At 41.4% G+C, this 20,925-nt stretch overlaps 1 protein-coding gene across 11 annotated transcripts in view; it reads left to right on the forward strand.

Moving 5' to 3' along the window:
- CCDC88A (coiled-coil domain containing 88A) overlaps positions 1-20,898 on the forward strand; it is a 65,763-nt gene extending 44,865 nt beyond the window's left edge. For 2 of the 11 annotated variants that reach the window (XM_053937582.1, XM_053937583.1), the window contains exons 23-33: positions 217-362; positions 1,038-1,130; positions 1,324-1,538; positions 6,276-6,359; positions 7,443-7,646; positions 7,928-7,999; positions 8,970-9,050; positions 10,444-10,700; positions 11,925-12,414; positions 16,169-16,268; positions 16,806-20,773. In XM_053937582.1, coding sequence (XP_053793557.1) covers positions 217-362; positions 1,038-1,130; positions 1,324-1,538; positions 6,276-6,359; positions 7,443-7,646; positions 7,928-7,999; positions 8,970-9,050; positions 10,444-10,700; positions 11,925-12,414; positions 16,169-16,233 — 1,707 coding nt within the window. In that variant the 3' untranslated portion in view covers positions 16,234-16,268; positions 16,806-20,773. Of the gene's footprint in view, positions 1-216; positions 363-1,037; positions 1,131-1,323; positions 1,539-6,275; positions 6,360-7,442; positions 7,647-7,927; positions 8,000-8,552; positions 8,640-8,969; positions 9,051-10,443; positions 10,701-11,924; positions 14,265-16,168; positions 16,269-16,805; positions 20,774-20,810 lie in introns of those variants that run through there. The other 9 variants (XM_053937573.1, XM_053937574.1, XM_053937578.1 and 6 more) reach the window with 7 other exon arrangements.
- Positions 20,899-20,925: the final 27 nt, after the last annotated feature.

A 20,925-nucleotide genomic window follows, 5' to 3' on the forward strand; every position in this document is an offset into this window, starting at 1 on the left:
ACAGGCAATACACAATTTCAGACTCATATTAGGAAAACTGGTTTAAATTATTTAAAGCATCAAAGAGGTTTTTATCAGTTGATTTGTGATTTCATTTTGAGTTTGATTTGACTGTAAGAACCCCTCTGTAGACCTAAATTATCTTGATAATCTCATTATCTCTGTGTAAAATACACTCACATATAAATGCATGGGCAATTTCCTCTGTTTTAACAGCTGCTCAGCCAACTTAAAGGAAACCTGGAGGAAGAAAACAGACACCTGCTAGATCAAATCCAGACCTTAATGCTGCAGAACAGAACATTACTGGAGCAGAATATGGAAAGCAAGGATCTCTTCCATGTAGAGCAAAGGCAGTACATGTGAGTTGTGAAAACTCACGTGGAAATCACTGTGATTAGGGCAGTGACACCAGTACCTGCATCTTTTAAAAAAAACTTCTGTTAAATATAGAATTTTACACATGTGCTGCTTCTGAAATGTTTCTCTTTAAAATAAGGATTACAATGGTAAATGTAAAACAGATAACTCAAAATATCAACATTATATTTGTGGTTCTAAAGGATCAGTGCAACTGTGTTCATTACTGATGATGCAAATAAGGAATAAAACTGATGTTTATTCCTCATTCTACTACTGGCAAAGTTGAGATTTGTAATCACTGTATTTGTAGATTGATAATATTCATACATGAGTCTACATACGTTGTAGATTAATTTGTAGATTTGTAATGTAAACTTCTTTAGTGGACTTGAGAGAAGAGAAAATGTGCTTATCTAAATGATAGAGCACTTTATTTAAAAAGGAGGAATGTATAAAAAAGGCAAATGGAATTTTATTCCATTTTATATCATGAAATTAGGCCAAAGGCTGATTGTTTGCTGTAACTCTTGCTTTTTCAACAAGAAACAAGTGTTATGTAAGAATTCCTCACAAAAGGTGACAATTCTCAGATAACAGATTTCCTGAGGAATGTGCTACCCACACATCCTGTATATGTTTTTGAAGCATAAATTATCATTAATTTCTGTTTGCAGTGACAAACTAAATGAATTGAGGCGGCAGAAGGAGAAACTGGAGGAGAAGATAATGGATCAGTATAAGTTTTATGAGCCATCTCCACCAAGAAGGTACTGATGAACATGTTGTAAAATAAAACACAGCTCTAAAGCACGGCAGACCTGTTCTGTTCCCGCTGAAATTCGAGATTCCATTACATTCATGGGATCAGAATCACGTCTGTCTTACATAAAAATTAGTTGACTCTGCAGGCCTAAGCAGTGTTTTACAAATGCAGTGAATGTGCTGTGGTTTTGATGACAGAAGGGGCAACTGGATCACCCTGAAGATGAGGAAGCTGATCAAGTCCAAGAAGGACGGGAACCGTGAGCGCCTCAAGTCAGCGACGCTGACACCCACGCGCTCCGAGTCCAGCGAGGGATTCCTGCAGCTGCCCCACCAGGACAGCCAGGACAGCTCCTCTGTGGGCTCCAACTCCCTGGAGGATGGGCAGACCCTGGGCACTAAAAAGAGTAGTAGTGAGTACTGCAAACCACTTTGTTTCGTGAATAAAGCTTGGCTAAATGTTGGAAAAGACTATGTGTTGTGGAGGATTTGTAAAGATCATTTTTAAGTCTGTAGGAATGAAGCCTGAATTAATTTATTAAGGATAGAACTTCTTGCAAAATCCCTGAAGTGTTTGAGCAGAACTAGTTTTGAGCATTTCTATCTCAAAATGTAAGTGTTAAAGTACACTCACGGTGCCTGGATAAGATGAAGCAGGCACTGGAACTGGATCAGGTGAGCACGATTTGGGATAGAATGTCAGGTGTCACCCCAAGGACCCTTTTTGTTTCTCCCTCTTGTCCCAGCATGACTCTCTCCCCTTGTCTTGGAAGTTTTTTCCAAGCTGTGGCTGTGCTAACATACTTAAGTTGCTAAAAACACCTTCTGTCTGAAGGTGTTCCCTCAGCATCTCACAAAACCAACAATGAAATTTAGATATGCAAAAGGAAGTGTTAATGTAGAAACACAGCCTGTTAAAAGTACAGGAATTGTTACTGATCCTGACTGAGTGAAGTGGTGATTGAGAGGGAGAATGAGGACTTAGAGAAATGTGATCAGATGGAATATTCCAGGTACAGTTTGCTGACCTTGAAAGATTTGATAGTCATCCCATTAGGGTGCCCCCATTAGGATCTGTTTATTATTATCTATGGTTTTTGTTCTTCGCTCTCGGCATGAATCATAAGCTGCCCAATTTCTCGCAAATTGAGAGATAGTTACAGCCAAGTTATCAGGATGTAATGGGTCTATTTAATAACTATGCACCAAAAGCATTTTGGCTGTGCATGTAAAAGCATCAGAATCCATGTGCATTAACAGTCACTTCCAGTGTTAGCACTACTACTTTTAGATTTAATGTATTGGGTTTCAAAAGACAGCAGGTCTGGGGTTTGTGCCAGCTGTGAATTATTACAGCCATTATGATGTGTCTTTTTTTTCTTCTGTGCTTCTTGAAGAAGCTTAGTCAAAGTTAAAAACATCCCAAAAAATGCTATTTCAGGAAGAGTTAAAACCAGATCTGTATTACTTTAATAACTGAAGAAAATAGTTCAAGGGTACATTTTAGCACTTTTGTTACTAACTTACCCTTTGGGGAGCTGAGCCTTTTTCAGTGTAAGCTTCAAAACAGGTACTTCTAAACTTTTTTAAAAATAACTGTTGCTTTTACATCCAAACCGTGAGTAGTGTGGAACTGGGGAGTGACTGAAGCTGTCCTGGATGTGTGTCAGTGGGAACTGTGAGTGTGCAAACTGTGGTTCAGCCCATCTGCATCTGTGTCAGCAATGTTATTTTCTGGAAGGGCTTTTCTGTGACAGTTTTCTTTGCATGATCCTTGGGACCTTGTAGTGTGCAGTTACCCTCCTGGGGAGCCACGACTGCAGTTACGGTGGCTGAGCCTCAAAAGTGGTTTGAAGCTGTTCAGACCTCATTAATTTTCTACTCCATGGACCTTGCTCATGTTCCTCTTAATCCCAGTGTATTTATCCACAAACTGGAAGGGCTGATCTAATTCCGGATCCTAACCTTCCTCCATTACGCATGTCGCCATGGAAACCACAGTTTTGGAGAGAATTCGGATGCATTTTGTGCCAACTCAGCTCTGACAGTCTCTGAGACAGAGATCTGAGACAGTTTGTGCCTCACAAAGCAGAGAGAATATCTCAGTGTGACGAGTGATGGTGATGGTGCACATTTTTCAGTCTACTACTTCTGCTCCTAGAGTGACTGTAAGTCCTAAATCCTGGGGTCCTTTCTTTTCCATGGGAAGCAGTTTGGCAGTAGCAGCTTCACTAAAGGAGCTACAGGAGGGAGCAAATGTGTGAGTGCTGCCTGTCTGTGCCAATGCTCAGGTGTTGAAGCTCCCTGTGCTGGCTGAAGGCAGCTCTGGCTCTGGAAGAGTTCTGTGCCACCCTGACCTCAAGGAGCTGGTTCCAGCGGGAGCTGCCGAGGTGAAATGTCCTGCTTGTCCTTGAAGAGGGCAGGAGGAGGCAGCTCACCTTCCCTGCCACAAACCAGCGATGTTCGGAGCTGGAGGACTGAGTATCTGACACAGAGATCTCCAGGATACACTGGGCTCACACCCCCCATTCCCTGTCAGAAATACTGATTTCAAAAGTATTTGCTGTGTGTGACATCTGTAGTTTTTCCTCTTTTGTGGGTGGTGATGGAGATTATGTTTTTCCAACACAGGCCACTTTCTCATGCAAATGTTTCCAGGTGAGCTGTTATCTCCCTGGGAAAGGTGATCTTGGCACAAAAATCAGGTTACCCTGTTCTCAGAGAGCACCACCTGAGGTCTCACAGTGTGGCCAGAGCCTGTGTCTGATCCCTGTGGGAAGGAGGGGTTGCCTGGAGGGCTTTTGCTGTCCCAGCGCAGGTTAATCCTGCAGGAGGTGTGTGCTCCTTGACTCCAGGGTTTCACCTTGGCTTTCCGTGTCTGCTGGAAGTATAGCCTCCTTGTTCCCAGGTACTGCCCACAAAGTATTATTGATCACCCCTCATGATCAGGTGAGTGCCATGGATCTGACCTGCCCTGTGCAGAGCTTTTCCTCTGGATGAGGCCATTCTGAGCTTTTCCAGAAAAAACCCAAGGCAGGCAGAAGGATTTTTTATTTTCTGTGGAGAAATACAGATATCCTTTGCTGGCTTCCACTTTAGCCATTCCATGAAATTAACAAGTTCCCAAGGAATTAGAGCTGTTAGTAGACTGTCGTCTCTACTGGGAACACCAGTAGCATGTATGCCATGTCACAGAGGGAATAAAAGGAGTGTTCTGGGCTCCATTATCCAATACTGAGGCATTTTGAAGATTTCTTCTTCATTTTTTCTTCTGTGCATAACAAAAGAATGTCAGGATTTTAATACAGAATTCCTTGGAGGATTTCAGGCAAACAGGAGAGTTACAAAATGGGATGTTTCCTACTTAGTTGAGGAATTCTGCAATACTCGTCATTCATTCTCAGCTCAGAAAGCAAGAAGGTATTCATGGAATAATGAAAAAGAACAGTTGATTTCTGCTGTAGCTCTGCCATCTCAGGATTAACTATTATTATTACTATTCCAGGACATTTTCTGAGGTGAATTCTGTGCAGATATTACTGACACAGTTTCCCCTCCAAGCATTTTGCCTTTTGATGCAGGATTTGCAGGACATCAGTGGTTGCAGGGGAGTTTCCTGGTGGGCACAGTTGCCAAGAGCCATAAATCAGCCCTATTGAAGGGGATCTGTGTTAATGGACAGGAAGGACATATGACTCAAACGGTTCTTGAGCATCCTCTGGTAATGTTTTTTCATAAGATTAAGGAGTTTTTAGTGAAGAGGAGTCAGTTTTCTTCCATAAAGGATTACAAAAGGATGAGTTATTTTGTCTGTAAAGGATTACAGAAGTTACAGAGAATTTTTTTTTCCTGTGCTGTGTTGATGACAAAGAGTAGAGATAGAACAGAATGACCTCTGTTGGCTGGATTGGTTTGTGAACCTGTTCCTGTGGGTCCAGACATGGGAAGAGCTGTTGGAGAGGGAGGAATAGGGAATATTTCACTGCCAGGGTAGCTCATGTGCACTTGTAAATAGTATATATGATATATATGCACTGCTCTGTACACAGAACTGCTGTGTGCCAGGCTGGGGGAGCAGGGCACACCTCCCAAAAGGGGCTGCAGAGATAAGCCAGGCAGAGCATGGTCTGACAGACCTCTGCAGAAAGCAGAGCTGCTGCCATCTCTGCAGAAATCACCACTTCGGGGAATTCCATCCTGTGTCCCCTTCTGGATCTTTCCATGGTGGCTCCCGTGCCTGGCATCAGCCCCCAGACTTAACCAAGGCAGGTCAGCAGTTCCTAATGCAGAGTTCCTGACTCCAAGGACAAGATTAACTCGTGACTTCCCCCTCCTCCCTCTTTTAATACTATTTGTAATTTTAACTCTGTAATTCTCCTGGTAGAATTTAACTCAGTTTTCCTTGGGCCCTCCCAAAACGTTACAGCAACACTCACATTTGGATTTTCTTTTGCTGTTTTGGTATCTTTTTTTCCTTTGGTGTTTTTTCAGCTAAAATATTTGCACATTTGAAGCAGATTGATTTTACCAAAATACTGCTCACAAATTATATTGATCAGAAGGCCTTTGCAGGTTTTCTATGAGACAGTAGATGACCAAAGTTATTACTGAGCACAGAATGGAAGAATTGAAGACTCATAATAGACTGTGTCCTCCTAGACTTGCAGGCAAAGCATTACAGAAATGATTAACCCCCAAAAATAATGATGTGAACATATTTTAACATAGAAATTGTACTTAGAGTTGCTTTCATTTTCAGCTTTTTTTGCTTCACATTTTTCTTTATGTTCAAAAAAAATGCTGTTTTTCACTGTAAAAATTACATAGTGGTCAATTCCTGTAATCACCTGCAAAGAAGTTACATTGATTTTTTCAAGAGCTTCAAACTGTATTACCCTCTGCACTATAATTTTCAGTGCATTTCTGAGTTATCTATGCAAGTTTTCCTAGTGCAGTTTTCCTGTTTCAGTGTACTTTCATATTTCATTATCACCCAGAAGCAGGAGAATAAGTTTTAGCATAGCATACCTAGCTTAAACTCAAGACATTCATTTCTGTCCTTAGTTTCAACATTTAACTTCCATCTGTTCTTCTCCCTTTTTTTCTTTCATTTCCCTGTTTCCGTTTTTCCTCATGCTATGACATAAAAGTGGGTGCACTGAAAAGACTGCCCTTTTTGAGGAACAGACCGAAGGAAAAAGACAAAATGAAGGCCTTCTACCGTCGCTCCATGTGTAAGACTTTATGACAGTTCAGCTTCTTCTCAATGGCTACACTGGCTTCCGTTACTAATTTTTCACTAACCTCTCCCTGGACTGCGCTCTATTTTTCCTCCTCTTTTGCAATGTGCAAGTCCTGCTACGGTACAAGGAGCTGGAGCTTTTTCTTTTTACTTTTTCCCTCCCCCTTTTTTTTTTAAAGAAAAAAAAATAACTTTGGCACTGAATACTTTATAGCTGTGCACACACATATAGCCACACGTTCCCATGCACATGCATATAATCTATTCAGTGCCTTATGACTGCATATATTTGTATACATAGCTGTCTGTATACACATGGCCCCATGTGTATATGAGTTTACAGTGCACTGTGTTAACGGAAATAGTTTTAAATTACACGTTTCATAAGTCTTTTGTTAAGAAGTCACTGGTTTTTTTTTGGTTTTTTTTGGGTTTTTTTTGTTTTTTTGGTTTTTTTTGGTTTTTTTTTGTTTTTTTTTGTTTTTTTTTGTTTAAAGCAAGTGTAGGAGATTGTGCAAGGCTCTCTGGTGGTCTGTCACTCTGTGAGTGTTCATCAGTTCTCATTGCCAGAATGCTGCATTGATTTCTTTTGTTTTATTTTATTTTCTAATGAGGGGTGGACAGTTTTCTCGAGTTTTGGGAAGTAAAGGTGAATATCATCAGATATGGTATTTTTCAGATCCTCTCTCTGTTGCTCTGTAAACCCCAGTGTGCCTGCAGTAACCTGCACTGTACAAGGATCCCGTGTCAGCGCCGGCACTCCGTTGTATGAGCACCCGTGCCCGTTTTGTCCCCGCTCATCCCATTTTCTTGCGGCAAGCAGCTGGCAGAGCCTCTAACAGCACCTGGCGCATGGCGATCCCTGACAAACCCGTTTTGAGCACCTCCCTGGGCTCAGGAGCCTGAGCCCCCTCCCTCCCGCCGAGCCTGTTGCATGCGGTACTCGGGGTGTGGTTTGCTCCTGCCAGCTGTGGGTGCTTTAATGCTTAGAAAACTGTCTGACCTTTGCAATGCAGTTAACAACCGGAGCGGGTACATTGCCCACGCTGATCATTTGCTTTCATTTGCATCCCAGCCATGAATGACCTGGTGCAGTCCATGGTCCTGGCAGGAGGACAATGGACAGGTAGTTCTGAGCATCTGGAGGGTCCTGATGATATATCCACGGGTAAAAGGAGGAAGGAATTGGGAGCTATGGCCTTCTCTACTACAGCTATCAACTTTGCCACTGTCAACTCCTCCACAGGCTTCAGATCCAAGCAGTTGCTAAATAATAAAGGTATAGGTAGAAGCTTTTTGCACCATGATGTAACTATGTAAATATTGGTTTGACTTCAAGTTTTTCAATCTTAATAATTGAGTTGCAGTGCTAAGATAATGAACTGGTTTAGTAACTGCAGTTATAAAATGTTTCAAGGTTTTTCCTACAGAATGTTTCCTAAGTAAAAATGGATTGCTTTAAAAAATATTTTAACTTTTACCATTTTATCAATGATTAGTATTTTAATAATCTTTCCACTTTATTTTATTTTACATCTTCCTTTATGTCTCTGTGTGTAGATACCACATCCTTTGAAGATGTAAGTCCACAAGGTATTAGTGATGATTCTAGTACAGGATCAAGAGTTCATGGTAAGATGTGAGCTTTAATTAAATGAATTAAGGCTATATGATGTGAATGTTAGTGAAGTTGTGAAAATACAGTGAATGGCATCATTGCTATGAGCATGCTCTCTCTGATTTTCATATCTCTCCAATGTATTGTATCATTTCTTCTTTCTCTCCTTTCTCTCTTAACTACTACATCAGACAGATGTTCTGTATCTCTGGTAGAAAATATTTGTGAAGTGCATCTGAACAGGATCAAAACATTTTCCGTTTTATTGGGAAAATGTTTTAACTTCCATTTGGAGTTAATAGTAAATAAAGGAAGTTAGCATTTCCATCTTAAAAAATCAAGTCCAAATCTGGCCTGAGTTTTCAGTGTTCATTGTTCAGTGAACCCCAAATTTGCCATGTGCTGTAGTTTATAAATTCATTAGGTGTTCTTCAAGCAAAGCTTTGAAGTGAAAAATAGGCTATTAATAGAAGTGAAGTTTTAACTGTACTATAAACATTTACAATGAGTATAAGCAGAAAAGATTTTTGAGGCTACTAACAGTGCATTTCTCTTGTATTGGCTTAGGAGTACAGGACTTTATCTGTGCAGATGCTCTTGCTCCTCCTAACCGTGGCATTCCAGCCCTGTGCAGGGTTCCCTGTCAGATCTGTTGTAAGTGACTGACCACAGCAGCCCCTGCATGCCCCCGTCTGAGCCCTGCTTCTCCACTGAGCACTCAGTTTCAATTCTAAACTAGACTCTTTCTCTTTTCCTCTCCTCTGTATCTCGCTATTCCTGTAGTGCCCTTTTCCAAAGTGTCCTCTTGGACCGCCTGGAAATTCCTTCGCTTTCTGATCTGTAAGAAACCACTTTGTTCCCATGGGCATGTTCAGCCTGGGAGGTCGTGCATGATCCTCTGAGCATTCTGTTAGCACAGTGTGAAGGTGCCATGTCCTCTGCTAAAATTTTTTTCATTATGCTGTCTCGTAATTTTCCATTCAGCTTCCAGACCAGCCAGCCTTGATAGTGGCAGGACATCCACTAGCAATAGCAATAACAATGCTTCACTCCATGAAGTCAAAGGTATGCTGGGGGTGAATTCACATCCGTGCTTCATTTCCATTCTTTTCTCTGTAAGATCATCTGTAGAGGTTCAAAAACCCCCACAACCAAAAAACTCCCACTGCACAAGCACAGCCTGTGCTTCCTTGAGTGTTTCAGAGCCTTCATTCCCCAGATTAGAAGCACAGGTATTTTATGGTTTTAGTAAATATTACAAGGGTGGTGTTAGTTTTTAAGTTACTAACTATTTTACACCAAACCTAACCCGGATAACATTGTTACAAAATAAGAATTCCCCCCCAAATTACTAGCTTTTTAAGCTGAGAAGCTGCTGCTTTTTTTTTTCTCCAAGCATCCTCCTGCACTGCACTGCCTCTGTGAGCTGTGTGCTGTACAACAGCACAAAATGGCACATGTGATTCATGCAAGAAGCCTTTATGTTTTGGTTTTAATAGATTATTAACATCCCTGGATTTATCAGTATTCTCTAAATTTTTTTTATTAAGAACCCTGATGTATTTTTTTATCTCGTGGCTTTTTTCTCTAGAGACTGTTGTACAGACTAGACTAGAGCACTGCCAGCTCAAGACTTCATTTACTATTCATGGCTTGCATCTCTTAAATGGTGTCTGTTTGTTTGGAAATTTAGGAATGAGTACTAGCTGAATATTTCTAATAGTTTATTTTATATCTGTTCAATTGGCTCCTTCTGTAAAAGATCCCTTGAGGTCCTCCTCGCCCCAGTGTCTGTACATTAGGCATTGTCTGTACAGGATTAGGCATTTCCACCGTAAACGATTTCTCTTGGTTCAAACTTAATTTCATTTTTAGGAGTGACATGAAGCTGGAAATACTTGATTATCCATCAGTATTTTTTAAGCAATTCATAGTTCCTGACAAATAAAATGAACTGGTGTTGTGGAATTTATTTTGCATCTAACACCATGTGCTTCCTTCAGGTCTCAGTTGTAACAAACTAGGAGTAACAGCAGGAATTTTTGGAGAAGCAGCATTCCTAAGTAGTTCTTGTTGGAGAAAATATTTTCTTTCCACTCACTCCTTTGTATTTCCTTTAACATTTAATTACCCTGTGCCTCTCAGTGATGCTAAACAAGAATGGAGATGTTTCTTTAACCTCTTGGAATATACTATTATGTCGGTGGAGGCCCACATTATAAGTGAAAGGTAGTTTTTATTAAAAAAAAAAATGATGCTATGTTTGAAGAGCTGCAAAAGGTAAGTCATGGGACTGTAATCTTACAGAGTAAAAAATAACAACTGGGCTTTTCTTTAGTCTTTTAAATAGAATGAATGCTAACTGAATCTGGTAACATTCCAGATTTCAGTGGGGTTATACAGGTTTACAGCTTTTTGGTGTATTTCTAATGGAAATACTTACTGCCTTCCCCCAAAGCAGGTGCAGTGAACAGCCAGAGCAGGCCCCAGAGCCACAGCAGTGGGGAGTTTAGCCTGCTCCACGAGCACGAGGCCTGGTCCAGCAGCAGCAGCAGCCCCATCCAGTACCTGAAGGGGCACACCAGGGCCAGCCCTGTGCTGCAGCACAGGACGCTGGAGAGTTGTGGCAAACAGACCAAAACAGGCTCCCCTGGCAGTGAAGTTGTCACCCTGCAGCAGTTCCTGGAAGAAAGCAACAAGAGTAACTCCAGTGAGGTCAGTGTAAGAGTGTTTAACTACGCAGTGCCCCATCTGTGGGCTCAGAATTAATGCAAGGCACAGTGAGTGGAATTCCTTAAAGATTTCTTGGAGCTGTTGGTCACACCTGCATTGAGAAGTCACAGGCACTCTCTCCTGATGCACTGTTCAGTTCCACCAGCAGGAAATCTGTGGAATTTTGCAGCTGTTCCCTGCAGCTTGACCCTCTGTGGTCCCTGGGTTGGGTAGGAAGGTTGACCTGTACTGACAAAGCTGTCCAGTACGTAGGATGCCAGGGCTTGGAGTGGGTTCACTCTTCTTCTTCCAGTCCAGCAGCAGGTGCTGTCACATCTGTCCTGTATCAACCACAAGGAAGATGTTTAACTTCATTCCCTGAGGAGACTCTTGTCTGCTTCAGTTTCATCTTCTTAACAGTACTGGGAAACAAAAAGTGACCTTGGAGCTTATTGAAATCTGAGAGGAGTAAGATGAAGGGAATGTTTCTGTAAATCAGTGACAGTTTCTAGGAAGCCCCAAATCACCTAATCTCTGCTGGAATTACAGGTTCTGCATCCCTCATTCTTGAGCAGATCTGCCCAAACTCCTGTAGGATATCCCACTGTCTGATAAAGCCAGCCAGTTGCTGTGACTGGGGCCTCTCAGGAGTGAGGATACAGGGTTGTCTGGGACAGCTGACACAGATCCGGAGAAGATTCTGCATTTTTTTTGTTAGATACTTAAAATGGCTCTCAGCCATGGTCTTCTGAGAAGGATATTTTTGGGGTTTAAGCACTAGACAATATTCTTCTGGCAATATGAAATAAAACCCACCTAAGTCATTAAGCCAGGTCCGCTGCTGTTCACAAATCCCAGAATCCCTTTCATAGCCTCACAGACCAATTCTGGGTGGAAGGGTATTCAAGCTTTCCAGTCTTCTGCCAGAGCATTTCCCTAATGCCTTTAGCTTAATTCTTCCCCAGTTGTCTCTAGTACCATTTTGAAAACAACTACAGTCTTTCTTCACTGAGTCTGAATATTATTCACCTAAACTCTTTTTTTGTAAACTGTACAGAAGACTAAGTATGTATCATAAATGTTTAATACTGCTTTTGGAGATGAGAAATTTAAAAAAAAAAAAAAAAACAACCAAATCTTTGTAGAATTGTTCATTTATGTCCACAAAAATTGCTTAAAAAAAGATAAAAATTGCAATTTAGAAATGTCTGTTTTCTCTTTTTACAGAGGAAATCTGTGAGTGAAGAGAACCTTTTAGATGAAGTGATGAGAAGTTTGTCTGAGTCTGTGGAGCTGGCAGGGAGGGAGAAGCTCCGAAAGCAGCCAACAGCTGGCTGTGGGATCGTGAGATCCCTGAGTGTCAGAAACACAATTGATTTCTCAGATGGACGATCCCTTAAACCAGAACAGCTGGTAAGGCCCAGCCTCCGGAAGACTGAAGATCTCTACTTCAGTAGCTCTCCAATCAAATTCACCCCTGGTGCCCAGGGGAAGGCCTGGTCTGTGAAAGAAAAGATGCAAGCAACTGTAACCCAGCGACAATCCAGGGACTGCAACCCCTACGCCACCTTACCTCGTGCCAGCAGCGTGATTTCCACGGCAGAAGGAACCACCCGAAGGACAAGCATCCATGATTTTTTGTCTAAGGACAGTAGGCCACCCGTGTCCGTGGATGCAGCCCCGGCCCTGGCTGACAGGAGTGCTCCGCCCACCTCCAGTGAGTACTCGGCACTGCGGGTGTCCTCTCCCTGTGTTCACTGTGTGCCTGCCAGGGGGGAGCGTGGCCCGCAGGGCGAGGCAGCCCCCATGCTCACACCACGTAACTTCTTAGGAGGTAACTCTGAGCTTCCCAAACCTTCCAGGATGGAAAGGCCAGGTTGTCGTGAGAGGACTTTGCCCAGTGTGGGTGTGTTCTGGGATAAAGCCAGCGGATCTGGGAATGGCAGTGCAGGGTCCTTCACTGCTCCCCAGCCCTTTTTATCCCTCAACACCGAGTTAGTCAGCAATATCAGTGGATTGCCCCCGAGATCCACCTCCAAAGCAGCTGACCAGGCGAACGTGTCGGTGTTTAGGTCAGTGCTGAGGAGCCAGGAACAGTCTTGTGCTGCTCCAAAGGCGCAGGGTGACCTGCAGGCCACTCTGACCAGGGACCCTGTCCCTACCCCCAGTCCTGGCGCTGGCGAGGCCCAGTCCCCCCTGCTGGTCTCGGAAGATAACCAGACCCTGTGGTATGAGTATGGCTGTGTATGAGAGAAAGTTGTATTATTAAATATTTATGTCTAACATGCCATAAAGGTGTTCTCCATGTCCACTGGATGACAGAGAAAACTTCCCTCCAATGAAGGAATCATTCCTGGTTTATCCACTGGGTGGTTATTCCCTGTGGACGGCGGCTGTGAACTGTGGCATGTTTGAATGTGGAATTGTAACCCCACCAAAGTCTGCATGAAACATTAATTGCACTGTGTATATTTTGCATGCCTTTATAATACAAGCTCTATTTTTATTTGTCACGCATTGCAAATATTTTGGTGTTTTCCTGTTGGTTACTGCTGCATGTTAAACCAAGCGCATGCCCGGAACAGCACAGGGAACAGCATTCCTGGGACAAGGACAGCACTGGCAGTGGAGCTCGAGCTCTCAGGGCTATCAGTAATACACTGAATATCTACCTGGAGGGAAAAAAAATGGTTTTTCCCCCTCTTCTTTCAAAAATGAGGTATTAATGGAAAGAAGCATTTGGAGATATCTCAGTGTCTTCTTACCCTTTTCATTTATGCTGTGTCATGCCATAAATGCCCAAGGAACAAGTGCCCAATAATCCAAATAATTCAGTGCCTCTAGTTTGCACAGTAAATACTAATTACTGTTCTTACTGAGTAATAAACACACAGGCCATTCATAATCCTAAAAAGAAATGATAATTCTTACAAAGAGGTGATAAATAGTCACATGATATGCAGCACTTGTCATGAAAAAATGACCTTTTCCACCTTTTCCCTTTGGTCTGCTTTGTCTTTCCAGTTGTGGGTACAACTGTGGTGAAGTGTTTGGTTTTATCAGGGGTCAAATAATAGGCTTCTTGTGATGTAGAAGAAAAAAAACTGTCTTGAGTATGGTGGAAATTCATTTTTTCTTGTCAATGGAAGTACCACTGATGTAATAGAAAACAAATGGTGTAACAAAATAACAGAAAATGTTAAATTCATGCAGTTAAATAAAAGAAAAAAAAACAAAGTTGTTTGCAAGGTTATGGGAGGATATGAATACTTCAGCATATAACTCCTTCAATTCCAGATGAGCAGCTAAAGAGAAATGTTGAAAAGTAATTAGTTCATGTGCCACTGTTTTCTGCATGTGCTTGAAACTTCACAATGGTAAATTTAGACAGAGTTTAAAATTGTATCAGATTTAAGTGAAAATTACACTAGGCTTTCGACATGAGCACTTCTTTGCAAGAGGACATTGGTTATGCCAGTTGTGGGAGCTAAAATACATTATAAAAAATTAGAATGACAGCATAGCTAGAGGAAAAATAATTAAAATTGAAAATATATATTGAAAACAACAAGTGTCACATTCTGTTTTGTACAATTGCATTTATTCTCCCAGCAGTTTTGTGGCAGTCTCAGAACCACTGTGTGGGCTGAACTTTTAATTCCTTAGTGCTTAATTAGGGAGGGGCAGTGAATCCATAGCTCCCCGAGGAAAAGCAGCAGATATCCCATGTGGGAGTCTGGAAGGGCTCTGTTTTATATGGGATGGGAAGCCCTGCATGTCAGGAACAAGGGGAGGATATTGAATGTCTGGAGAATAACATGACTGTTTGAGGATGTGACACAGTCTTTCCCCGGGTTTGTACCACTCGTTGTTTTTGGGCTGATAAATCTCTTGCTTCTCCCAGTACTGGGCACAGTCAGTTACTGCTGTGTTCCCACTGGAACTATCTCAGCAGCAAAAGAATGAGAGCTATATAATCTTAATTTCACACACATTTACTCTAACAGGGCAAGACCAGTGTTCTGGTCTTGGGTCATGCATTTGACTTCACTCCAGTTCATCCATAGTTGTGTTGGGATTAGGTTGGGGGTGAAGAGCACCGGTATCCCAAGCAATGTGTGCACAAGGCATTTTGCAGGTTATTTAAAGAATTACAGTCCTAGTTCTGAGTGCCCTTAATACAAACCTATCCTGTGCTGTCAGGGTCTGGCTTTCTTCCCTGTGCCCTTCAGAAACACTGATCTGAACAAGATGTGTAGCTGCTTTAGATCAACTCTGGCTGCAGAAGTTTCGGGTGTGGGGTTGCCTCCTCTTCTTGCTCAGGTTCTTAGACAGTCACACCTACAAAAATTTCCAGTGTGGTCCTCAACTTCCCTCTTAAACCCCAAGGGCTTTGGAATTGCCAAACATGAGTGTCCTGGAGCGCTAGTGTCTCCAGTCTGCTGGAGTTGGAGACTAACCATGTCCAGCTCATGCCACTCTGCACTGGTTTATAAACTTGGAAGGAATTGCATTTCAGTTCTGAGGAGAATAGCTTGTTTTGCTCCGCTGAGTTTGGCAGCAGCAGAAGTGTTCTGAAAGAGTGTTTAATGGCTCTGAATAATGTCTTATCAACATTTGTTTGTTACGTATGAAAAAAAGAAAATGTTGTCATGGACAGAAGGACCTTTTTTTTCCTTCACTTTTTGGTCTTTAACAAAAAGTTTGTGGATGTCTATCTATGTTCAAGTAGTGGAAGGTTCCATGGAATTCTTTCTATTCCCAATCCCTGCTGCTCCTCAGCCACATGTGCATGGCAGGCTGTGAAACACATGGAGCCTTTGCTCATTCCTTGGTTCCTGCTGCCTTGGGCAGTGCTAAGTAAGGACTTTGCATGAAACTGATAAACACTAAATATGTGGCTGCTGCCCAGAAAGGTTTTGTTGTTCAGGCTCAGCCATGCTCACAGTTGAGGTTTGCCTGGCTCAGGGTTTGCTTGCTGCTTTACTTTCAGTGACTGGTGAATTCAGATGCTGCATTTTGCACGTTCAAGCTGTTGCATGCAAAGACAATTTTGTGGTTTGTGGAGCTGAATGTGAACATTTCTGTCGGTGTGCAGCAGCTCAAAATACAATGAAAGAAGCTCTCTGCTAGGGTCAGTCAGCTGTGATTGCACCTCATTATTGCTTTTTATTTCCATTCATGCAGAAATGTAGGGTTGGTGTAGCTAAAGGTGACATGTATCTGTGTGTGGCTTTAGGAATAACACCTGGCTGTTGTAAATGCTGGGATGAACGTCAGTGAGTGTAGCTGAGCAGGCACTTGCAGTGAGTTTCTTCTGTCCCTCTCCTCTGTCCTTTCCTCCTAAAAACAGCCAGAAAGTTTATGTATCCTTTTGTCCTCCTAATGAGTAGAATATGTTTTAATGCATGAGGGGTTTTTTTCATGTCCTGATAAACACAATTAATAACTTGAAATGCTTTTCTCTGCAGATGTGGAAGCTATCCCTGAAAGCAGAAATTCAAAAAGCAGGTCTAGGGAGCAACAAAGCTCCTAATTCTATTACCCACTACCTGAGCTGTGGGCCAAGTGGTGAGTTTCCTGCCCAACCTGTAAATGAGATGAATTTCATTTACAACAAACTAACAGCATTCCATCTCAGCCCCAGAGCACATTGCATTAACCAGATGTAAATCCTGCTTGCTTACCTGGCTTCTCTCATGCTCACTCGTTAGGCCGGGGCCAGTGGCTCTCCAGAGCTTCTTCCAAAGGCAGGGAACCTCATCCCACTCAGCCTTTTGCCTGTAAAAATGACATTTATTTTTATTTTTCCAATCTCCTGAAGAAGAAAGTGGGATTTCAAAGAAATCCCACTAAGAAATAATACTGTAGTCAGTTTTTAGACAGGGACAGGTAAATGTGAAAGAACAATTGAACAAAACCCAGAGTATTCAGTACCCCATGAAATCTGTCTTTTTATAAAGCTTGTTTTTGGTGTTCTGTTCTCTTCTCGACTTCCCTGAGCCCCTTTGGTGCATGCTGTTAGTGACTGAACTCTGTGTGTTGTGCGTCTACGCTTGAAGCTTTTTCTTACACTCTTTTCTCTTTCTGCCTTTTGACTGAACACAGAGAGAAAAGTGTCCTTCAGTATCTCAGTGTGAAGCCTTTATATCTGAAGTAACAAGACAGCGACTGTAGGAATCATTAATAAAAATTAAGGGAATTTTTTACATTCTTCGTGACTAGAGCAGGCAAGAAATAAAAACCTACCTACCTACCTTCCTTCCTTCCTTGAATCAAGGAGTCTACTGGAGTCTACTGCCGAAAATGTGTAGATGGTCTTAGGAATTATTGCACATTGCACTGTTAAGATCTACTGAATAAAGGACAGTTCTCATCTCCCTAAGGACCAAGGATTTTAAGGTCTCAAGAATTACTCCAGGGGAAAAAAAAAAAAAAAAAAAACCTTCATCTTCTGTTTTTGAAATTAGCTACTGATTTGCTTAAGCTTCTGCTAATAATTAGCAAAAAAAAAAAAAAAACAAACTAGCAGTTTCTATTTACATCTGTGAACCTAAAAGAAAAGCTGTAGAATTTTGTTGAAATGGACTGTATATACAGATACAAAAACCTCACAGCTACTGGCACTTCACTGCCTTATTTGGTTAGCATAATCTGCATGAAATTGCTCTTAAGAAAGTTTATGCTGATTTTTGTTGCATACTGCAAGAGAAAAATTTGTTTACATCCATGGAAAAGCTTGGTAACTAACAGAGTCATGGGATAATGGTATTATAGAGACATTGTTTGTCCTTTGTGTTTTTTACATTCCCGAGTTACTCTGCATATGTATGTTCAGATGTTTCTGACAGGAAATTGTCAGGTGTGGTTTTTCTATAACTTTTATTTTAATATAAGGCTGTTTTCCACAAATGCCATTTCTAGGATAATACTGTCTTACGATGTTTGTGTATTGACTTAATTTCTTTTTTTACTGTTTGTCTTTTGACATGAGCTGATTGTGGCTTAGGAGGTTTCTTGATGGCAAAAAGAAATGTAAATATCATGCATTTTACAATCAGTTCCCTCTAAGGTTATCTTTTACTAGATACATTTTGTTCATTATTGATTTATATTAAAGTCAACAAACATCATTGGTACATTGGGTGGTCACATATATTTGTCTGGAAAGATTTGCAGCGAGCTCAGAGGAAGGCGTCAGGAACTGAGACCCAAAATGAGTTGTTCTGTTTTATTAAAGCCAGTAAGCACATTCCTGTTCCTCATGTAAAGGGTTGAGTTCCCTGTGTCACCTCCGAGTGTCCAACAGGCAGGTGCATAATGTCACCTGCAGCTTCTGAGGAAGGTGAGCCTCACTGCTGAAGGCAGTTCAACAGATTCAAAAGCTTGAAATCTTATCTAAAAGGGGAAAAAAGAGGCATACGCCATGAGCTTTAGAAGGGGACATTTTCTGTTTGTTTTCTTTAAAATTAGTTTCTTCTGAATTTTTTTTTGTGATAAAATAGGCTAAAAGATCTATACTAAGGGCATAGCAGGTATGACAGACAATTCAAACACCATAAAGATTAGGAAAATCTCTCTTAACTCTGAATGACAGCGTGTTTAAGCTCATTTCAGGGCCTGTGCCTGGGTTCTCCTCACTCTCTGCTGACAGAGGACTGATGCAGCTCAACCCCCCCCCCCCCCCAGAACCGTTTGTCACATTACTGTTACAGAAAAATGCATGGCTTGAACCACGATACTGAAACTGCAGTGCCAAATGCTGCCAGGATCCAAGCTGGGTGGCTGTGTCTGGGGACACTGTCATGACTCTGGTACGCACTCTCATGTGTGGAGCACTGCTGAGCACGTGTAAGTGCCCTCAGCATACCTGGATGTGTCCTTTCCATCACACAGGGATCCCCTCCCTTCTGCTGACCAGCTCAGCTCTTCTCAAGCTGTCCTCTTTGCTTTGCAGAGAAGTTCCATGGCACTCGAGCAGTCAGGTGGCCCTCTGTGCTCTGCCAATTCCCCTTTTCTTCTTCCTTTCTTAACCTTCTCAGTCTGTGCCCTTAAAGGGAAGTAACAAACCAAATTTAACCTGGGAGCAGCCTCTCAGTTCCTGCAATTCCCAATGCCAGGGATGCACATGGCAGCTTTGTACCCCAGGAATCCCAAACCCAGCACTGCCAGTTCCAGGTTACAAAGGAGGCTCTCATGCCATATAATGTGTATGTTCTATTTACTTTTCTGATAGTCTCTGAGGATTAAGTAACATTCCCAACACCTATTCTTATTTCTAAATTTTGTCCAGGACATGATGCAGCCTAAGAAAGGGAGCTCATGTGTGATTTTTAGGGATAGCTGATGATGTATATGTAAATAATGCTTTGATATTAATAAAACTGCCTTAAAGGAATGTACCGAGGTGTGAAACAGAACTTTAAAAGCTCTTATTTAAAACTGTAATTTCCTTTACATATTGATTTTTAATGTTTGCCATTGTATACATTTATTAATGATGTTATTAAAATGCCAAACCAAATAATTTTTATTCTTATTTTGTGTGTGTATATTTATACACACTTTTTTCTGGAAGGGTCTTGGTGTCGTGGTGATGTGTGCAGTGAGTATTTCTTCTGGAAGGAAACTGATAAAACTGTAGCAGAATTTTTCTGGACCATGTGTAGTTTGTTCTGTGTGATTTGTATAGAGCTGGGTAGCTTTTCACTGTACACTATTTTGATACAATTAAAAAAAAAGAATGAGACACTGATTTCATAAGTAAATACAAAACGAAATCAGTCTAGATTTGCCAGATGTAGTATTTGAAGCCTGGTAGTTATTTTTGCTGAGATGAGTCTCAGGATCCTTTCTGAGGATGAAGTTAAGTCACACTTTAGGCAGTGCAGATTCCAGGTTTGTGCACATACTTCAAACAATTTGTCACATTAAAACATTCCAGATTTAAAAACCTTGGCAAGTCAAATCTAATACTCTTTTTTTTGGAGTTGATAAGGGATTCTGGGGTACCACAAAAACAAACAAACAAACAAAAAAAAACAACCTTTAAGGGAGAGTGAATGCCAGAGAGCAAGTAAGATAAATATTAAAGACACATCCTAATGTATCAATGTGGAGCTAATTTAGTGGTGCATTTGTCAATCCAGAGCTCATTCATCAACCCAGTATTTCTAAATACCAGGTTCCCATCAGTCTAGACATATCTCTAGTAGTCTTCCTACAGCTGCAGCATTTTTGGTCACTTTCCCACTGGACATGACTCCCAGGCTAGATGGGGTTGGTTTATGTCTGTTAGAAGTGGAGAACCAAAACTGCTGGATGGTGAAGCGTTCTGTCACTAAGGGCTCTGAAAACAGGTGCCAGATCATTCTATATGAAGGAACCGTGGTAAAGTTGTGAGTGGAGGAACTTGCCTTACTGTAGATGATGATTTTTCCTACTCAGTTAATAGTAATTGTTCATTCACCCAAGATCACAAATCCTTTTACATGTTTTTAATTCATGCTCCTGTAGTTTTGGTTTCAGTTCGTCCCAGCCTGTGCTGACACTCTTGCCCTGGAGGCATTGTTTGTACTGACATTTTCCTTGGGCTGCATCCAAAAGCCTTTACCCCCATCATCTTCAGATTCCATCCCTCACTCACTACTCCCCTGGCTTTGGGTTTTGGGGGGTGCTCATTGCCATGGGATGTTTACTGGACTTGAGGGAGATTCTTCTGCTTCGGTCTTCAGCACACCATGATTGTAAAATGACAATCAAATGCATTTCCTTTAGTGTAGGTGAGTTGGTTTTTTTAGGTAGAAAGAATAAAAAGAAAGCAATGTGTAGTAGGGCATAAATGGGTGCAGGGACAGTCACTCTCTCCTGGGGGTATTGACAGGTGTTCTACAACTTGGAATTTGTTCTTTCCTAGTGATGTCAAGTTTAAACCTTCAAGGCCAGTCCCATGCCTGGGAAATTCTAGTTTTATCCATTTACTGATAAAAACTATAATAGTATTTAAATAATGGCTTTTCTACTTACTAGCTGCTTAGTGGTAGATTACAAAATGTCTTTTTAAGAACACTGTTAACCTTCTAATAACTGAAAGGCAGTATTTTTTCTCAACAGATTATACAATACAAACTTACATAACTGAAACAAATGAAAAAGGAGTAAGCCATTTTTTTCAAGTTTTATTTGTAATGAGATTTTTCACCAGTTTTGCTCTACAAAATATGAGTAG

The sequence above is a fragment of the Vidua chalybeata genome, chromosome 3 (genome assembly GCF_026979565.1).
Source record: "Vidua chalybeata isolate OUT-0048 chromosome 3, bVidCha1 merged haplotype, whole genome shotgun sequence".
In the NCBI taxonomy this organism is placed as follows: Eukaryota; Metazoa; Chordata; class Aves; order Passeriformes; family Viduidae; genus Vidua; species Vidua chalybeata.